The sequence below is a fragment of the Haliaeetus leucocephalus genome, unplaced genomic scaffold, assembly GCF_000737465.1.
Source record: "Haliaeetus leucocephalus isolate CR32 unplaced genomic scaffold, Haliaeetus_leucocephalus-4.0 Scaffold555, whole genome shotgun sequence".
Classification (NCBI taxonomy): Eukaryota; Metazoa; Chordata; class Aves; order Accipitriformes; family Accipitridae; genus Haliaeetus; species Haliaeetus leucocephalus.
The window spans coordinates 7,149,659-7,168,006 of NW_010972991.1; the positions used below are offsets into that span (position 1 = coordinate 7,149,659).

At 42.2% G+C, this 18,348-nt stretch overlaps 1 protein-coding gene across 1 annotated transcript in view; it reads right to left on the reverse strand.

The window, feature by feature from the left end:
* The window catches only part of FER1L6 (fer-1-like family member 6), a 72,073-nt gene that overhangs the window by 20,084 nt on the left and 33,641 nt on the right, over positions 1–18,348 (reverse strand). Inside the window, exons 20-30 of the mRNA XM_010576937.1 lie at positions 16,825–16,959; positions 16,116–16,265; positions 12,138–12,248; positions 9,782–9,943; positions 7,313–7,496; positions 6,928–7,112; positions 5,261–5,383; positions 5,090–5,129; positions 3,193–3,308; positions 1,928–2,059; positions 764–889 (exon numbers count right to left, since the gene is read on the reverse strand). Coding sequence (XP_010575239.1) covers positions 764–889; positions 1,928–2,059; positions 3,193–3,308; positions 5,090–5,129; positions 5,261–5,383; positions 6,928–7,112; positions 7,313–7,496; positions 9,782–9,943; positions 12,138–12,248; positions 16,116–16,265; positions 16,825–16,959 — 1,464 coding nt within the window. The remainder of the gene's footprint in view (positions 1–763; positions 890–1,927; positions 2,060–3,192; positions 3,309–5,089; positions 5,130–5,260; positions 5,384–6,927; positions 7,113–7,312; positions 7,497–9,781; positions 9,944–12,137; positions 12,249–16,115; positions 16,266–16,824; positions 16,960–18,348) is intronic.

Sequence of the window (18,348 nt, forward strand, 5' to 3'; positions counted from 1 at the left end):
GGAAGAAGCTGGCTGCACAAGTGCATGTAGGATTCAGGAAAGATTTCCCAAAGATATTGGTCCAGATCCTTGAACAGTGCAAAACTACTCTTCAGACTGTATTTACAAGATGGCTTGGAAGTCTTTATATTCAGGAAATAAAGCAATCTCTTCCTATTCTTCTCTTCTGTTTTGTTTGCCATTGTCTCTTTGCATGCCATTCTTCCCCTCTTAGATCACCTGCAGCTTTCATTTCTCTGAAATACCATCTCCTTCTACCCCTTTTACTTCTCACATCATGCTCTCTCATCATCTTGTCTTCTATATTTCTATGTCTTTCTACACCCCATAACTTATTCACAATATCTACCACTTTGATTACATGCAATACACAGCCCTCAAAAATATGCTCCCATTTCCCCCTTACTGAGTTTTGTTTAAATGTGTGTCTTTTTGAAACAACTCTGCTAATTAAAACTGGCTGCATTTGCATAATGTGGCTGGAACAGGTTGTCCATACTATGTTGGTTATGTCTCTAGCCCTTTCAGTTTGAAGAAGTAAAGTGATTCTTCAGTCTTGTGATTCATCATGAGGAATATGTAACATTTTCTACTCTGAACACCCATTTCTACAACATGAAACATTGTCTGAAATATGTCCAGAAAAAATTCTGCCACATGGATGAGGATTTTCAGAAGCTCACTGCAAAGACAATGGAGGTAAACTGAGTTGAAAAGAAATGTCCAAGTTATTTCAAGATTAAAGGAACATCTGTCTACTTACTGCCACAATATAAACCCTGATGAGGACTTTGACAGAGTGGTTTGGTGGTATCCCTTGCAGGATGCGGGGCTGCCCTCCGTCCAGCAAACTGCCATCCTCAGGACATGGGTATATGCAGAAGGAGCCCTGGTAATACACTGTCTTTTATCTCCCTCGAAAACAGATCAAGTCTAATACAAAAACAATTCTTTGAATGCAAAACAAACATCATTCATGCAGCCTGCGCTGCAGCACATACCACCAGAGTGGTTTTGTGGTACCACTCAAAGGGAACACAGGCTTCAGTGCACTAAACATCATCTTTTAAAATGTCTTTGCTCTATAAAATGGTACTATCATCACATCTAGATGAATGCAAGAAGTACTTACATGCTCTTAGCTCTCTATTTTATTATTTAAAGGACTGACACCTGCAGGTGTTCTAAATCTAGTTTTCTTAGTATTACTATTCTAAAAATAATATTTTGTCCTTAACTGTATATCTGCAAATTGATAATTCCACTGGGTTAGTTTCACAACAGTGTGACTGGAATCCAACTTATTTTTGCAGCCACCATACAACTCAAATAAATCAATATTGACTCATGGTGCTGAGTAGCTCATACTGCCTGAAAGCTACTAGCAAGTGATTTAAACGGAAATTTGCGCTGCAAACTAATTGAGGTATCAATGAGTTTAATCAGTTCCTCTAAACTACAAAGTGCTTGAAATCCTATTAACGTTTTTCATGCTTTGAACTACGTTTTCAGATTGCCTAATGGTGCCCTGGATCAGACTGTGCAATTGTTTCCAACTGGAGTAGCTATAGGTGCCTCCATTTAAATTACTGAAAATTACATATAAGGTGCTGTAACTGATAGTGCAGTAATAAAGTTGCATTAGAAGATTCTGGACTACATAATATATCTATTCTTCCCCTTCTGTGATTTAAAACTTTTTTGTAATTCCTTGTTTCAAAACAACAGCGAACGTCTGGTGCTAGATGCTGCTTTCATCTATCAGAAAATGGGAAAGGAAAAATATGACTCTAGATCCAATAAAAGACATAATTCTATTTGCAACAGACTGTCAATGTCTTTTTCTTTCATCTGTGGTATACTTGAAATATGCATGAAAACATAAAGTCTCTAAATTATTACCCATTTAATCAGCTTTAAAGCTCACCTTAAATTTTCCTATTATTCTGTCTTCAGAGTCAGCATGAACTTCGTCATTAGATTTTCCTCTTAAAAGCTGAAAAGTTTTCACCCAGTCCTCAAAGTTGTTAAATTCACTCTCCAAGTCTCCTTCATAAATCTTTGAAAATAGGAGAATGCTTATTTTTTGTGCTGCAGTTAATATATTTATAGCAACTTTTTTTATTAGAGGATGACTAGAAATCCATTTTTACTCAAAATGCAGATTTTAATAAAACCAAGGTTTTGCAAAAGTCCTTGAGGCAAAAAAAATTAATTCCCCACTTAAAACAGGAGCGGTTTTGTCCTTCACCAAAGTCCTTCCCAACTACTGGAATAGCACATTAATGCAGCAGGTAGAAGTGGCTCTAGAAGGGCCAGAATGAACGTTTGTAAGCACTGGTGTGGGTGAAAAACAGTGTGGATGTGCTGCTCTTTGCTTCTGTTTCCTCTCTGCAATGTGCCTCTGATGTACTGACCCATTTTGTTATGTTAATGTGCCAGAACATGTGAGCAAAGCAGACAATAATAAAGTGCTGTGGGGACAGAGCTTTAGGATAGGTAAAAAGACCAGATCATTTTTAAAAGGACGGGCTTTTTTTCAACACTCTCCCCCTGTAATTTATGAAGCGTTATTCAGTGTGAAATAGAAGGCCTAGACTAGTGCCATCTCTAAAAAAATGGAAACAGCAGTTTCAAATTCCCCTTTATTCAGCTACAGTCTAATCCAAGCAGTCCTAATCTTTTCAAACCTCTTCATCTCTCCAGTCATTTTGCATGACCCATATAGTTTTCTTTGAATTCCTCCTATCGTTACACAACCAAATCTAATGCGAGCTGAATATTACCTCGCCGTCAGGGAGGATGCACTAGCAATTGCAGCAATGCTTTCCGTACTCTTTTTTAAGTAATTCTTAACAGGCTGTAATATTTCCAACATGAAATTTGGAATTTCCAAACTCAGTGTTTTACAGGTGAACAACAAACCTGAATTTTCACCTAAGTCTTTCTGGGTGAGTCTCTACTGGTAAAGTGAAGGTCTGAGGCCAAGCAGGCCACGTCCACCCTGTAAGACCATGGCTTCCTCTGGGCCCCATGTGCTGATGTGCATCATCACTATCATTTAGCGTGTTTTATTCATTTTAAAGTGTCTGAAATAAATGTAAGGAGGGTTTGCTGAACTCAGCTGCTGAGGTCAAGCTTTGGGGACACAGCGAGTAACAGCCTTACCTCTCAGCCTTACTTCTCTCTTACCTGCAGTGTTGCTAGGTTTGGAGTGTCTTTCTGCTTCCTTTTCAATGTCTTATCCTTCTTCTTTTTGTCTGGCTCCTCTTCTATGATCAATGCAATGTCGTCAGAATTCTGCTTATCTGCAGAGATTTCATGACATCATGTAGGTTTTAGTGAGCAAAGCACATCCAGTGCTTCAGATAAGGATGCAAAATACATTTTAAAGAGACACCCCCCCCCCGCCTTGCTCCTCCTCCATTCATTCTTCTACTGCCAAGCACAGGGTCCTCTCTTTTCCCACCACTCCTCCCAGGCAGAGAGGTGGCGTTTTACCCTCTCCGTGGCTAATAGTCTTCATCATGAGCTTGGTGGACCAAGTGTGATGGTGTTCTGTACCACTCCTTCCCTGCTGGCCATCTCCCAGAACACTCTTTTCTTTCCTCTCTGACTCCTCCCAGATGCAAACTAACAGATCTTAACAGCTTTCATGTAGATTGTACGGCTTATTTAAAACTGGAAGCTGCTGTTTAGGCTGACTGGTACTTCAGATAGCAGGCGATCCAAGCCCTTCTCTGCTCAAAGGTATCATAAAATAGAGCGTATCTCACCTTGAGAAAGCCTAGAAGTATGAGAAATGGGAGGAGGTATCTGGCCAGCCTCCAGCCAGACTCCAAACACTGAGAGGGGACTTCCCGACAAAAAGAGGGTGAGCCCGCAAAAATGGCACTGAGATGGTTCAGTTCTTTGCCTGAAATCTGGATTCTGCTTTCACTTTACTTTCATTTTTTGAGTTGTTCATGTGTGTTTGATATCACTAAATATTTAGAAATATATATTATATCAGTGCAGTCCTGTATGTGTAATGTTTATCATCATAGGTGAAAATATGTAACAAAAGCTATCAGAAGGGAATTTACAAGATCTGAAGTCATCAGTCAAAAACAATATGCCACAACTACCTGAATAGCATGTGGGTGGATGTCACAACGTCAAGTAAATTTCTAATTGTAAGTTAACATCACACCATTGTAGAAAATTTTCTATCTAAATATTTCCTCCATGTGGACAAGTAAGTTTCACTCAGAAACTGATCTCTGCCTCCTCTCTCAGCAGCCCTGATGATCACTGAAACACCATCAGCTGCTATTTCCAGGATGATACCATCCGACATTAAGGTCGTGTCTTCCATCCAGAGCAATCACAACACCTGCTTTAAAATAGAAATCACCTCAATCACTGGTGAAGTGCAGTCAGCTCTGGCATGGGAAGATGCTATAGTTTAATTCCAAATAGCAGCTCTGTGTAAACCGTAAACATTTATTTTCTTTCCCAGTCTGCTCAAGCAGCTACATTTGTCCTAAAAAATATTTTTTTCTAGAGCTCTGATTGTGGGAGGACCTGTTAAGCCATGGAGTATACATGTATGGAGACATATATACATACATACACACAAAGCCTATTTCTGGGTAATTCTTTTAGGTTCTTGTGCAAAAAATTTTCCACTGGAACCTGAGCTAGACACAAAGGTTTTCAGCTATGGAAGTAACACACATGACTACAGAGTCTCCTAGCAGAAGCTGTTCCTACATCATTGATTATGAATTGGTTTCAAAATTGGGAGAAGCTTCTTTTTCTGAACCTGTTACAAATGCAACCTAAGATTAGGATAATCTCCACCTTCTATCATTTAGGACTTTGACTTTGCAAATCTTCGTGCATGAGATTTGAATGACAGGAAACTCATGTTTACCCAACACTGCCTGTGAAGTTTTAACCTACCCACCATCTGATCAGCTGTAGAGGAAAGCACAAAGTATACCGGCAGTGCTCTGTTATCAGACATTAATTGCTGATGGTAAAATAGTAGAGAAGCAAAGTATTAGTTGTACAAAGTAATAGAAAATGCAAATAATTTACTTACTGTCTTCAGGTTTTCCCTCACTGGAAAAAATTCCTTTTGCCTTTCAAAAGAAAAAGATGATGGATAAACTCCTCATTATGAATGTAATACCAAAAAGGAATCACTCAACTGTAAATCTACTTTTACAACATTGCTCATCCATGAGAGCTTTGGGCATGCTGGGTGACTTACCTTTTGCATTTTGAGCACAGAAGCGTAGTATTTGGACCACCAGTCAATAACATTTTCAGCTGATTCATCTGCAATTGTTCTTTTTCTCTTCTTTGTTGACTGCCGGATGGATTTTTTCGTATCCTACCAAAGCATGGGGAGAACACTGTGGAACTCTAGAACTGATTAAAACTAATCACCTGACTCATGACATCAAGCATGAACAGATGTATATGAAGAAAATTTCAACCTCCAAGAGCTAAATAAAATGCAATAGGAATTAGTGTCTCTGTCTTTTATTCCAAGACACTTCATCATGATCATCATATTATTAAAGCTATCTCTATATTACCTACAGATGATGCCAAAACTTTGAACATTTGAGACATTGCCACAGGAGCAACCCATACAACAGGCAAATCTACACAGAGAAATAGGTAATGATGATTTAAGGCACGTGAACATTCAGATATAAATTGGTTTCTCCCACTTAAGTCTGCAAGTATTTTAAGAACTCCTGTTATTACTTTATTGCCTTTTGAAAGAAGAGTCCCAACAGTTGCTGCAGTTCAGCTGTTCTCTTCTTACAATAAGCTAAAATCTGATCCTGAAGATCACCTGCTCATGTGGCAAATCTTACTAACTTCATTCTTGCATAAGGATTGGCTCTTGTTAGAGTGTTTCATCCAACACCCTTACAGAGAGTTGTCAGCTTGGCTGGGGAAGCTGAAGCAAAGATAAATAATTAGGAATGATAGATAGGTACATGGAAATTATTATTAATATAACACAGATGGTTAAATTACAGGGTTCCCTTCAGGACTCTTTTCTTACTATACTTTGCTGTCATACATTAAAATTGTTCTGTACCAGATGAAAGATCTAAACTGTTGTGTACATCTAGGGAACAAGACATCCCTGCAGTTTCTTTGACCTCCTAATTATGAAGGATGCTGGAAACATCTGACCACTGAAACATCAAAGGTTAAAGAAGCATGCTTTATGTAGCTGCAGAAACAGCTTCTGAAATGAAACTTAGTCTTGCATCCTCTGCTTTTACTGTTGTTAATAAAAGAGTGATTGTGATGGGAGAAACTACACAGAAAGGAGGAGCACGTGCATCTGAACAAAAAATAATCTGTACAGTCTAGAGCGTATACTGTACTGTAAACGCCATGCTGAGCAGAATTGCCTTGCATTCCTGTACTTTCCTATCTTCTTCTATCCACAGACTAACACCAGTTTTATACTTTGACTGTAAGATCTTTTGGAAACAGACTTTCTGCTCCATGTTTGTACAGCATCTAACACAAAGGGGCTTTCATCCCTGCCTAAATACCACAGACACAGAAACAGCCATTCACAGTGAGAGTTTTGCGATTAAGTAGATCATTCAAGGTCAGGAAAAGCAAAAATCCTACTACTCCAGTAGTACTTGCCCGTGTTATGACCATCTAGCACAAAAGGAAAGAAAGGAAGTATCTATTAATGCAAGTGAAGAAATTATGTGGGGTCAAAGCTGCATGGCTAACTAGTTCTCTCAAGGGCCAGCAAGATAGCGTGAATGTTAACATCAGTACCCAGAATCTCTAATCCTGAGACAAGGAAGAGATTACCATTTTATAAGGAAAGGTTAAAGTCTGCAAGACTGCAACAGAAAGTTAGCTGGCAGCTTCAGCTATACCCACCTTCTGTTTTCTCTCTTTCCCTGGTTCAGAGGCAGAGTGCTCTGGTTCAGCGGCAGGAAGTGTTGCAAGATGTGGGTCTGGCTCTAACACTGTACATATACCCTGCTCCATCTCGGCATAGATGTGATCAGCTAAAAATGGTTCTTCTCTGGATAACTCAGCAGGCTGGGATGGCTCAGGTGAAGCTGAAATTGAACCTTTGCAAGTTAGGTAAGATTTTGCCAGAAATGGTATCATCACATTTGGTGACCATCAAATGATCATATCTTTAAGGGTTTGACCTTACACTCAACACAATAAAGCATATCTGCTAAGTACGTGCCTAGTGTTAAGCCTCTGAGTAAGTCCTTTGTCTTTTTATATGGAGTCAGGACTGGACATTTACCTTTCTCAATTTCTACAATGTCTAGTCTGTTTGGTGTAGCTTGAGGACCCAACTGGGTTTTACATAGGAATTGCTTAAGGCAATTGATGGTATGCGTTCCAACAAGCGTACTCCTCCCAAATGCTCTCCAGTCGACCACGCAGATGCTTAGTGGTGGATGCAAGAGTTCATTTTCAGGCAGCTCCTAGTGGAGGAGGACAGACAGCAGCATGAGAATTGCTAGAGAATATAGAACACATATAGAATATTTGTCGTGCACAGCAATAAGGCTTTTACTCTTCCCTCCCTTCTCCTCATCAGCTATTAACATCCTCAAAATGCAAAATGCATACAGCATAGGCAATATAGTTCTGTCCATGGTTTTCTGCAAAGTCTGGAGAAAGCCTTGTCCTTAAGAATACAGAGTGCACCATACAGACTGTGCTACTGAGTTAAGTCCCATGCTGTCATATATGAGTGTATTGGGTTTGTGTGGCAAGGTTTTGGTAGTGGGGGGGCTACAGGGGTGGCTTCTGTGAGAAGCTGCCCCTATGTCCAACAGAGCCAATACCAGCCGGCTCCAAGATGGACCCACTGCTGGCCAAGGCCGAGACCATCAGCGATAGTGGTAACGTCTCTGGGAGAACAGATTTAAGAAGGGGAAAAAGTAGTGGCAGGCACAGAAACTGCAGCCGGAGAGAGGAGTGAGAATATGTGAGTGAAACAGCCCTGCAGACCCCCAGGTCAGTGCAGAAGGAGGGGAGGAGGTGCTCCAGGCGTCGGAGCAGAGATTCCCCTGCAGCCCGTGGGGAAGACCATGGTGAGGCAGGCTGTCCCTCTGCAGCCCAGGGAGGTCCACGGTGGAGCAGATCTCCACCTGCAGCCCGTGGAGGACCCCACGCCAGAGCAGGTGGGTGCCCGAAGGAGGCTGTGACCCCGTGGGAAGCCCGCGCTGGAGCAGGGTCCTGGCAGGACCTGCGGATCTGTGGAGAGAGGAGCCCACACTGGAGCAGGTTTTCTGGCAGGACTTGTGACCCCGTGGGGGACCCACACTGCAGCAGTGTGCTGCTGAAGGACTGCACCGTGTGGAAGGACTCATGCTGGAGCAGTTTGTGAAGAACTGCAGCCTGTGGGAAGGACTCACATTGGAGAAGTTCATGGAGGACTGTCTCCCGTGGGAGGGACCCCACGCTGGAGCAGGGGAAGAGTGTGAGGAGTCCTGCCCCTGAGAAGGAAGAAGGGGCAGAGACAACATGTGATGAACCGACCCCAACCCCCACTCCCCGTCCCCCTGCGCCTCTGGCGGGGGGAGGTAGAGAATCTGGGAGTGAAGCTGTGCCTAGGAAGAAGGGAGGGGTGGGGGGAAGGTATATTATGATTTGGTTTTATTTCTCATTATCCTACTTTGGTTTCATTGGCAATAAATTAAGTTAATTTTCCCCAAATCAAGTCTGTTTTGCCCGTGGTGGTAAGTGGTTATCTCTCCCCATCCTTATCTCGATCCATCAGCCCTTTGTTATATTTTCTCTCCCCTGCCCAGCTGAGGAGGGAGAATGATAGACCGGCTTTGGTGGGCACCTGGCATTCAGCCAGGGTCAACCCACCACAATGAGCATCTCTTGTTAGAATAAACTGGGGGAATCAGGAACGTTCAGAAGGAATTAACACTGTTGGAACTTGTGAGTCTTAATGCCCTTGCTGCCTTGTCGAAGGCTGTTAACCCTATATGCCTCCATAACCATGATGTGGACACTGGGTGGTTACGTTCCTTATAGGATGCATTACAAAAGGGAAAACAGCTCTTTGGACATGTAATGTACAATGGAAGCTAAAAATACTGTAGCAACCATACTTCAGTATCCAGGATAGAATTTTTATACCCCTTTGTCTTATAAACAACTTCTCTCTTGATGCTAGCAACTAGAGCAAATTGAACAGATTTTTTCTTTTTTTTCTGATGCTGACCTTTGTCCACTGAAAGCACCAGCTCTTATAACCCAGTCAACAGGTGGTAATTAAATTTCCATTCCATAATAGCAAGTGTTACAATGTGAAAAGGTCCAGAGCTCAAGAGCCAGAAATTATCAATCCCTTTAATAGCCCAGTAACACAGAAAGAAAAATTAAAAGAACTGAAAGAAAATAAAAGAAACTGAGCACTACCCAGCAAAATAAAGGAGGAGGAAAAACTACTAAAAATATCCCTGTTATTGGTGAACAAATTCCAACCTATCGGTAAAAATCTGATCGCAGCATATTTCCTTGCCTACTTGAGACATAACATGAGGAACAGCATCTTCTTTTATCATACAGTTGTAGCAGAAGTCTTTTAAAGCATCTTCAAATCAGTAGCTTTTGCAAGAGAACTGATGTCCCTTAGTATTTAGTCAAGACACAGAGGAAATTATTTGGCAAGAAAGGGAGGAAATTAGTAATTAACACCTTGCCTAACCAGAGAATGGACAGGCAAAGAGCAGTATGCTGTACGCACCACTTCAAACCAGTCTGCAAGGCCACTGAAATTGGGATTTTTCTTGTAGCTCTGGATGACAGAGGATTTCACTCCTTTCCCTGCACATTCGATGAGAACCTGGGGGCGATCTACAGAGAGGAGCTGAACTTTCTTCAGCTCTCGAACACCCCAGAACAGGACCTGTGGTGGGCAGAAAGAAACATCAGTAGCCTGCAGAAACCCCTCAGTGTGGGGGAAGCCACTGCTGGGATGCCATCACCTCATATCCTTTTGGGAATGCAGGACTACCAGAAAAAACCAAATCTGATATCCAATAACCATCAGGATTAATGGTGGAAGTTAAAGCAATTAATAACACCCAACTGTTGTCAAGGAGTTATTGCCAATGGCAACCCATAATAATCACATTTCCAAAAGTTGTCTTTTCAGCAGGGCAAGGGGACTATTCATCTGAACGTCAGGGGCTTGGTTTGTTTAATGCATCAGAGCAGTTGAAGGAGCAAACAAATCCTATATAAGCAGAATTGATTAACAGAGGTTTGCCAGCCGAGCTGGCCCTCAGGTCTGCAATGGATGGCAGGAGGTCTCCAAGCAGCTTTCCTTCAAAGGACTGTGATCCTGGTCTGGAGGACAAGAAGGAGACTGGGTCTGTAAAATAGTGGTCTGCAGGAAAAATAGGACTTTATACAGCACACGCTGGGGGGCCTTGAAAGGGAGGGCTGGGGCAGCAAGGGATGGTTACGTTATGGTTGGGGAGAGAAGCCATGAGTCTCATGTACCTGAAATGAAGACTGGAACCAAAAGGAGGTGTGGGGGCCTTTGTGGACAACCTGAACGCTGGCAGGACTGGGGATTTGTTTGAGTCAGGCAGTGGCAAGGGGCAGTGGAGGGGTGTGAGGATTGGTGAGATCGTGCTCTGTTGCTGGAGGTTCCCAGTTAAAACTGGGCCACGCTTCTGTAGTTACAATGGCTCCATGACCTTTTCCACAAGTGTGAGATATAGTTTATAATATCTTAACAAAAATAGTTGTGTTCTATTCATTCTGTGTTATTTCCTTGCTGGGTACCCTCCAGAGTTCAAATTTCACTACATATACATTCACTTCAACTATAAACCTGTTCTCGTAGCAATTTAACTGCCTGGATCTGGAAGCAATTTCCCTGATTTTAAGGTGCCCGAGGTATCACGCTGAGGAGTGGAGTTGTCCTAGACTCCCTCCAGAACCAAAGAAGACAGAGATGCATTTCCAAAACATAATTTAATCTATTCAAGGTCTGAATCACGCTGGGACCGTGGCTGCCCTGTTCAGCTGTCCAAACAAGAAGCCTACAGTGAGGATGCTTCTAAGCTGTGTGCCTTAGAGCCAGTTGGGATGAATGTCACAGCAGTGTAAAATAGAAAACGTAAAAGCAGCACAAAGCAATCGTACTGCGTGGGCACTGGAAAGGCCTTCATAGCATAATACTTAGAGGGACACATAAGTTTAAGGATTTAAGATGTCCCTTTAACATCACCAGAGTAGTTCATGGGCTTATTTACCTCGCAATCTCAGGTGTAAAAAAAACACTGCTAACAAAAACTCTTTCCTATGTACAGAAAACAATAGCTTAACTAAATGATATAGCAGAGCTAGTAACTGTTCTCTCCTTTTCAGCAGCTGAATTGCTTGGTCTTTGAAGGCAAAGCTGGAACTGCTTCTGGGCTCTCAAAAGAGTATTTCTGGGGAAGGGTCACCGGGTAACATAAGCAGGGTCTGACTTGGCACAGCAAAAATGGGCAAATAAGCAGGTGATGTGAAGGCTGCAGGAAGAATGACAGTGAGTGGTGAGGCTGGGCAGCATCCAGGTGTTCCACTGACATGAAAAGCTGCCACATTTCCCTGCTTTCTAACGTAAGGGGACTTTGGATCCAAATGGAGCAAGAGAGGAGGGCAGAGAAGGGACAAACGTTTGTACGCAGGCAGAAGACGTTGCTTGGCTGAAGTTTGGGACCCAGAAAGAGCCTGGGAGGTGGCTGATGCTGAACTTCACCTCCAGCTGCAAGGGGAAGCTCTCCATCTCCTGCAGACACTTCCCGGGCTGTACAGAGCAGAGGTCCATGAGCTGTGCTCTGCCATGGGAGCAGTCCCTTCCCAGCAGGTCAGGACTGAGACGTAGCCCTTGCTGGCCTCAGGTGGAAGCACTGCCTTGCACACCCAGTCTCGGAGAAAAAATGTGATCTGAGCTTAGCACATTTATTTTGGGATCCATATGCTATTTTTACGTGATTCCTATTGATGAGGATTTTAAAATTATCATCCCTTACTGTTACGGTTCAATAAGAGAATAAAAGGAGTTGAGATTTGGAAATGGAAATATTCTAAAAGTAACTCACCTCTACTCTGTACTTGCTTAAAACAGGTCGGATGTTAGCTGGGACTGGGTAAATCTGGCCAACATCTGGTGGATCCAGTGGGGGAAGTCTGTCTGGATCTGACTCAGGAATCTGAAAAATTAAGCAGTCATAACTTAGGCTGGTTTTTGGAAGAATAAAACCAGTATCAGAAGTATCTGTGAATGGCACATAGAACACACCTATTTAATGTTGTTTTACAAGACACATTGCAGAGCAGACGGGTTGTGCTGTGAGAGGAATGTGACCTGGATTGCTATCTGTCCTGCTGTGATGCTAAAACATTTGGCAGGAAGAGTATTCAATAGAGTGGGTTGATGCACCTTTCTGAAAAAAAGGCTCCTTTGTCCTAGCAGGGCACAGTCTGCCCAAAAAACATGCATGTACTGAAGCATGGTAATTCTATTTACTAAAAATGCAAAGCATGGTAATTCTATTTCACAAAAATCCTGAGCAAAACTGCTTAGAAGACTTTCACAGGAAGTTTCTAGATCTGATTCCAGTTTAAAAAGGCTGGTGAACAGACAGTACACATCAGCTAAACCACACATTTGCCAGACAGACATAACACTCTTCAGCCACTATGGAACAGCAGTCCTGCATTATTGCACGCTGTCACCATATGAGAACTTGCAAATCGCATCTCCAGCATTAGGGCTGGGTCTTTGTGCAACTACTAAAATCTTGCGGCAGGCGGCACTTATGTTCTTTGCGTGTCTAAGCCTGTCCCACGTTCAGGAGCTTATTTGGGTGTATATGACTGCCCTGTGCCAGGTGGGTGGGAGGAGAGCGTGCTCCACCACAGCTCTGAGGCTTGACCATCTCTTTGCCTCTTGCCATGCTCCAGGCTCTGCTGCCTGTTTGGTTCACCTTTTGGGGAAAGCTCCCTGGCTTCACGTCCCAATTCCTTCCTAATTTTCAACAGTGTATTTATGACCTTCTCAGTCCACACAGGGCAGATCTGAAGCCTGGCCTGATTTAGCAAATTTCTACATAAAACAGTTGAAGCCAGCACCTGCTGATCAGTCCTACCAGAAGCTCAGGCTGTGATAGCAGAGAACAGTAGGCACACAGGTTTCACGGGTGAGGTAACAACCTACAGACACAGCTCTCCTCGGCTTTCACATGAAGTACAGTACCTAAAGCGTACTGTACATACAGCTTCTGGGAAAAAGAAACACAACTTCTGGAGTGCTTCAGCATTCCTAAGCTAACTTGTCACTGTTGAAAGGTGAAGCAGCTGAGATACAGCTCTCAAAGGACCTGTAAAATTGAAGCCTTCTGCTTCATTTAACTAGGCCATCTGTCTGTTATCTGCAGGTTTGTACAGTTGTGGGGGAGTTTAATTAGCATAAGGGAGAAAGGATGTGTTCCCTAGTACCTTGTAGGTGAAGGAGGAGATGGGTGGAAAATGTATCTTCTAGCATAGCACCTGCAGCATATGTGAGTATTCAAATAATTAACAGCAGTAATTCACATGCACATGTTTACTGCCCTTTATCAGTAAAAATCCAAAGTAATTCATTTAATAGATTTCGTGGAACTTGAGGCCAGAGACCTAGGTCTAGTTTTGTTGTTCCCCAATGTATCTGGTTTCTATCAGTCACCTCTGTGATGCTGTTTAAAAAGCCAAACAGAAACGCAAACTTTGTGAACAATACCTGCCTGTCTAGAAATCCACCTGTCTGGCTTTAATTATATTCAGAGCTTCCAATTAAATGCTTCAAAAATTTACCCCATAATAGATTAACTGGTACTTTAAATAAGAGAAGAGGCGAAGTCCACCTGAACTAGATCACATACCAGATGTCATGTCCCTGCAACACAGTTCAAATCTCAGGGTATCCACTTTCATTGCATTATCTGACCTGGGTACTGATGACAGGTGATCAAGAAAAATATATTAATCTGCATGATACAGTGATTAAGCATATGTAATTTCTAAACTGCACCATTTTTATTATTTTTTTAAAACTAGAATACACATAGCTATTTGTGTCTCCTCTTACAGCTGTGAGAAGGGATTAGTTCCAAAGTACATAGCTTAGGAGAGGAAGGCTGGTGAGATCTCACATTTGAGGACAGAATTGCCTCATAGTTTTATTAAATTGCACTCCAGGGCTGCAAAACCTAAGACTGATATCAAATCAAGATTCTCTGGATCTTCACTTTTGTTAAGTATTGCAGTTAACTGAACAGTTCTCCAATATATTGCAAGGCCTCTGGTTTTCCGGGAGTTAACAACCACTAGTGGAGTTGAGAGTGTTTCTGTATTACTCAGTGAAACTCTGTTAATTTCAATGAAATTAGGTTGGTATAACTCAGAAAGGACTTTGCTTCATGGCCACAGTGAAACTGCACAGAACAAGAGGTGAAGAATGATCTAGCACACAGATGACAGTAGAGGAAAATACCCCCAGGGTGTGTTTACAAGGGGATTTTGCTTTTTTGATTAAAAAAACCCAAATCAGTAAATCCTGAGCCCACTTTGAGCAAAATCAAGACTCCTACTATTCATTAGTCTGTATTTTTTTTAGTCCACTATTTTTCTAAATGCCAGGATGTTTTGTTATAAGAATAATTTTTTCCCTCCAGCAAGACCTGGCATAATAGCATTCATTTTGAGAAAGGAACATTCACTTTTTACACAACACTTCTTCAGCTGAACCAAACGGTACCTGCAGATCAGAGTTATCGAACAGGGTATGTCATCGGAAAGGTTGTGGGCTCAGAATGAGAATAAATTAGTGATGAGAGATTTTTGTTTCCATCCCTACACAGAGCCCCATCAGGAATACCCTGATGTTGGAAGGAGCCACTGGCACATCAGCTCTGGGAGTGCTTTGAAGCCTGGAAGAAGTTTATATATATACCTTTTCCTGAAAATTTCTTTAATGTCCTTATTGCTATTATCTGCCATGTGAGATGCTCTAGAGTATTGTCACAGAGAAGAATAATACAGAACATGAAAATAAGGACTGCAGGGTCTTTACTTACAGTTCTTGTCAACTCTCTAGAGAAGTCTTAGGGGTATATTTGGATATATCCCAGAAGCCATGCTGCTTCCCTTGTCCCAAAAGATGGCAAAACAAAATACAGTGCTCTCTTTGTTCACCAAAAAGTGGATTTCAATTTAAAAAAAGGGAAAATTATGACTAAGGTACTAGACTCTATCCCTAGGTACCCACTGTAATGAGGAAATGTTCCACATGGTGTCATTTTTCAGGTTTTCCGAGAACATAATTAGCCCATCATGCTTAAAAGCCTGTTTTGTCTTGGTAATATCTGTAAAACGTGTCATGGAGTTCCACGCTTTTCCCATTTCAGATTTCAGAATAAACTGCTGTAGGTTTTCAGCAGAGAGAAGTTTCCTCTAACTGATGGCTCTGCAAATTCCAGTGAAATTCCCTGAAATCCCAGGCACAATACACCCCACTCACGCATCTGCCAGGCTAGCCCCAGAGGTAAGCTGAATTTGCCTTTTCTCTTGCAGTTGGAAACCAGTGTAACATTTCTCTTAATACGTTAGGGTTATCTGAAAACTCAGTCTCCCTAATCCAATCTTTACTATTCACCGCTTCCTTTTCCTAAGAGTGAAAGCAGTACTGAGAGCTTTGAGGTTGCTAAAGTCAGGGCCACGTGCTACTCCAAAGAGCAAGTCATTGCAATGGCAGTGGGACCTTCACAGTTGTTTCTGAGGCCAGAGCCCAATTTAGGGCAAGTGACGGGCAAAGGAGGCTCAGCGTGCGAGGGGCTGGCGGTGGTGTGTGCACGGACGGTGGCCCCTGGCAGGGTGGAGGGAGTGACAGAGACTGCATGGGGACTACAAGGTCCAACAGCAGAATGATCCTGCTCCAGCTGCGATTTCCATTAATTCAAGAGGGTGACAGCCCTCCATGCCACGGCTGCTTTTGCGAGCCCAGGGTGTAAAAGTGTAATGGTCGAGAAAGTCTAGTTTACCTCCAGAAGCTCAAATGTAGCAAGAAGGTCTCCTCCTGAAAGATTTCCACAATACACTGGGTGGTAAGAAAGTTTAGGTGGTTTATAGTTTTGATCAGCAAGTCTCACCACAGGGGCAGCCACTGTAGACCCAATATATTCTGCCTTACCCTAAATAAAGAAGAATACAGGTGTCAAATGCATATGAATTTCACAGCTGTCATAGGACACAAGATGATTCAGAGTTTAGTGTTTGTGAAAAAAAAAAAACCTTCTCCTGAAGGAAAAAGCGAGGTAAAATGCAAGGCAGCTATGAAAATGGAAGAGCTGAGTACTTCTTACCTCTTCAGAGCACCCAAAGTTTCTGAGCTCTATATTCAGTCAGTGAGACTGTGACAGTTTGCATGGTCAGAGATAAATCCGTGTCTCCCCAGACTTAGATACAATATTTACAGTCATGTGCAAGCGAGGTGGGGGCAAGATGCTTCTGATTTCTGTAAGCCAGTCTTAGGAAGCAAGATTCATTTGGGAAAAAACAAGGCCACAGCTTTGCAAGGACATAAAGTGAGTCTCAGGGCTCTTTTCAGATGTTAAAGTGCAAACCACTCTAACAGTGAGCTCCATTCAGCAAGGTCATCCATTTAATGCCTATTCAGTGACACAGCTTTGATTTCACACTGGCAGTAAGATGGAAGAGCCCAGGTTTTACTAAGATAGATTTTGAGTTTACCACTGCATCGTCATCATACAACTCGATGACAATCTCTGGTGGGAACTGAGCGATCTCCTCTCTGTCACCATGAAGCACAATGTTGTCGAAGAGTAGCATCTGGTTCCAGGTGGGGGATAACGTCTGAGAAATGATCTAATGAAAGAGAGGAAATGTTTAATGAGCTATAAACTGGTTGCTTGGGAGTCCTTCAGCAGGACGAGCTGATCTGATGGTGGCGTTCTTTCCCACAGCCTGAACAATTCCTTGTCTGAGACACCACCTTTTTCAGCAGCTATTCCCAGCCAGAAGAATATGGTTCTTTCACCTTGAAGCCAATCTCCAGTTTCTCTATTTCCCTGTTTGCCTCACAGACCCTTCACATGCATATCAATACACAACCACCAGTCTGTGTGGACAAAGCTCAGTATTAAATTGAGAGGAAAGCTGTTGGTTTAGGAAAGCAGGCGTATGTCCAATGCTACTAAAATAAAGCCTTTGCCCTAAACCAAGGCCAGTTTTCACTTCTCCAGGGTACATTTTTTCAATCTTGTTTTTACTTCAGTGTATGACACATAACACTTTATGGAAAAAAAAAAAAAGATATTTTAATGACTCATAATAAATCAGTAGTTTTTGATTTGTTGTAATTTGGCTTATGGTGTTTCATCATAGACAATGTTTTAACTGCCTTGGCAGGAAATATATTTAACAAAGATAACATTTAAAGAGGAAAAATATGCCAACTGCAAAATGACTCATAACCTGCTATCATTCTTTCGAATGGAAATAAGGCTCTTGACTACAGTTTAGTGGCACTTGGGTGACAGTCTTCTAAAAACATGCAAGTTATTGGCTGCAATATTTTATTCAGGCAGTGAATAAACTTAACACTTCTGTGCTTATAAAATCCTATTTTTCCTGGGCCAAATTCTACTTTCCTGAATCTGGTGCATCTAAACACTAACTTTATTGCCTTCATTCACTAACTTCTATTAGAAGTTAAAATCTCATTACAGGAAAAGATCAACTCATATCCTTGAGGCAAAAGCAGCACAAACAGGCATCTACAACTTAGAGCAGAGAAAGGTTTTTGCTCCTCGCTCCCTTTGGCACATGCTACAGAACTTGCTTCATAAAAGAAGATGGTGTCAGAGGAATTTTAGAATTAAATAGATTAAAACAGTCTTCTGTGGAGTTTTTTGGGGGAGGGCCTGGATGGGGAGGTTAAATACTTTTTCTGAAGCAAGACCATATTTGCCTCAGCAAATTCTATTTGTGGCATGGGTTTCAGAACTCCCGGACCCATTTTAACTCCAGGGTAGTTGTAGAGGGCTCAGGATGTCTGAAAGTCAGTCTTCATGTTCTGTGAGGGACCATCCTCCTGCTCATTTGCCAGGGCTGTACTTCAACCCTTCTTGCTGGATGGAGCTTTGTAGAAGTCCCCCCTCCTCTCTAGAGGCTCCATCAAATGTCCATAGGAGACCATTTGCCCCTGGAGATGCCCGAGGAAGAAGTGAGACCACTCCCTATGGGCACATTTTT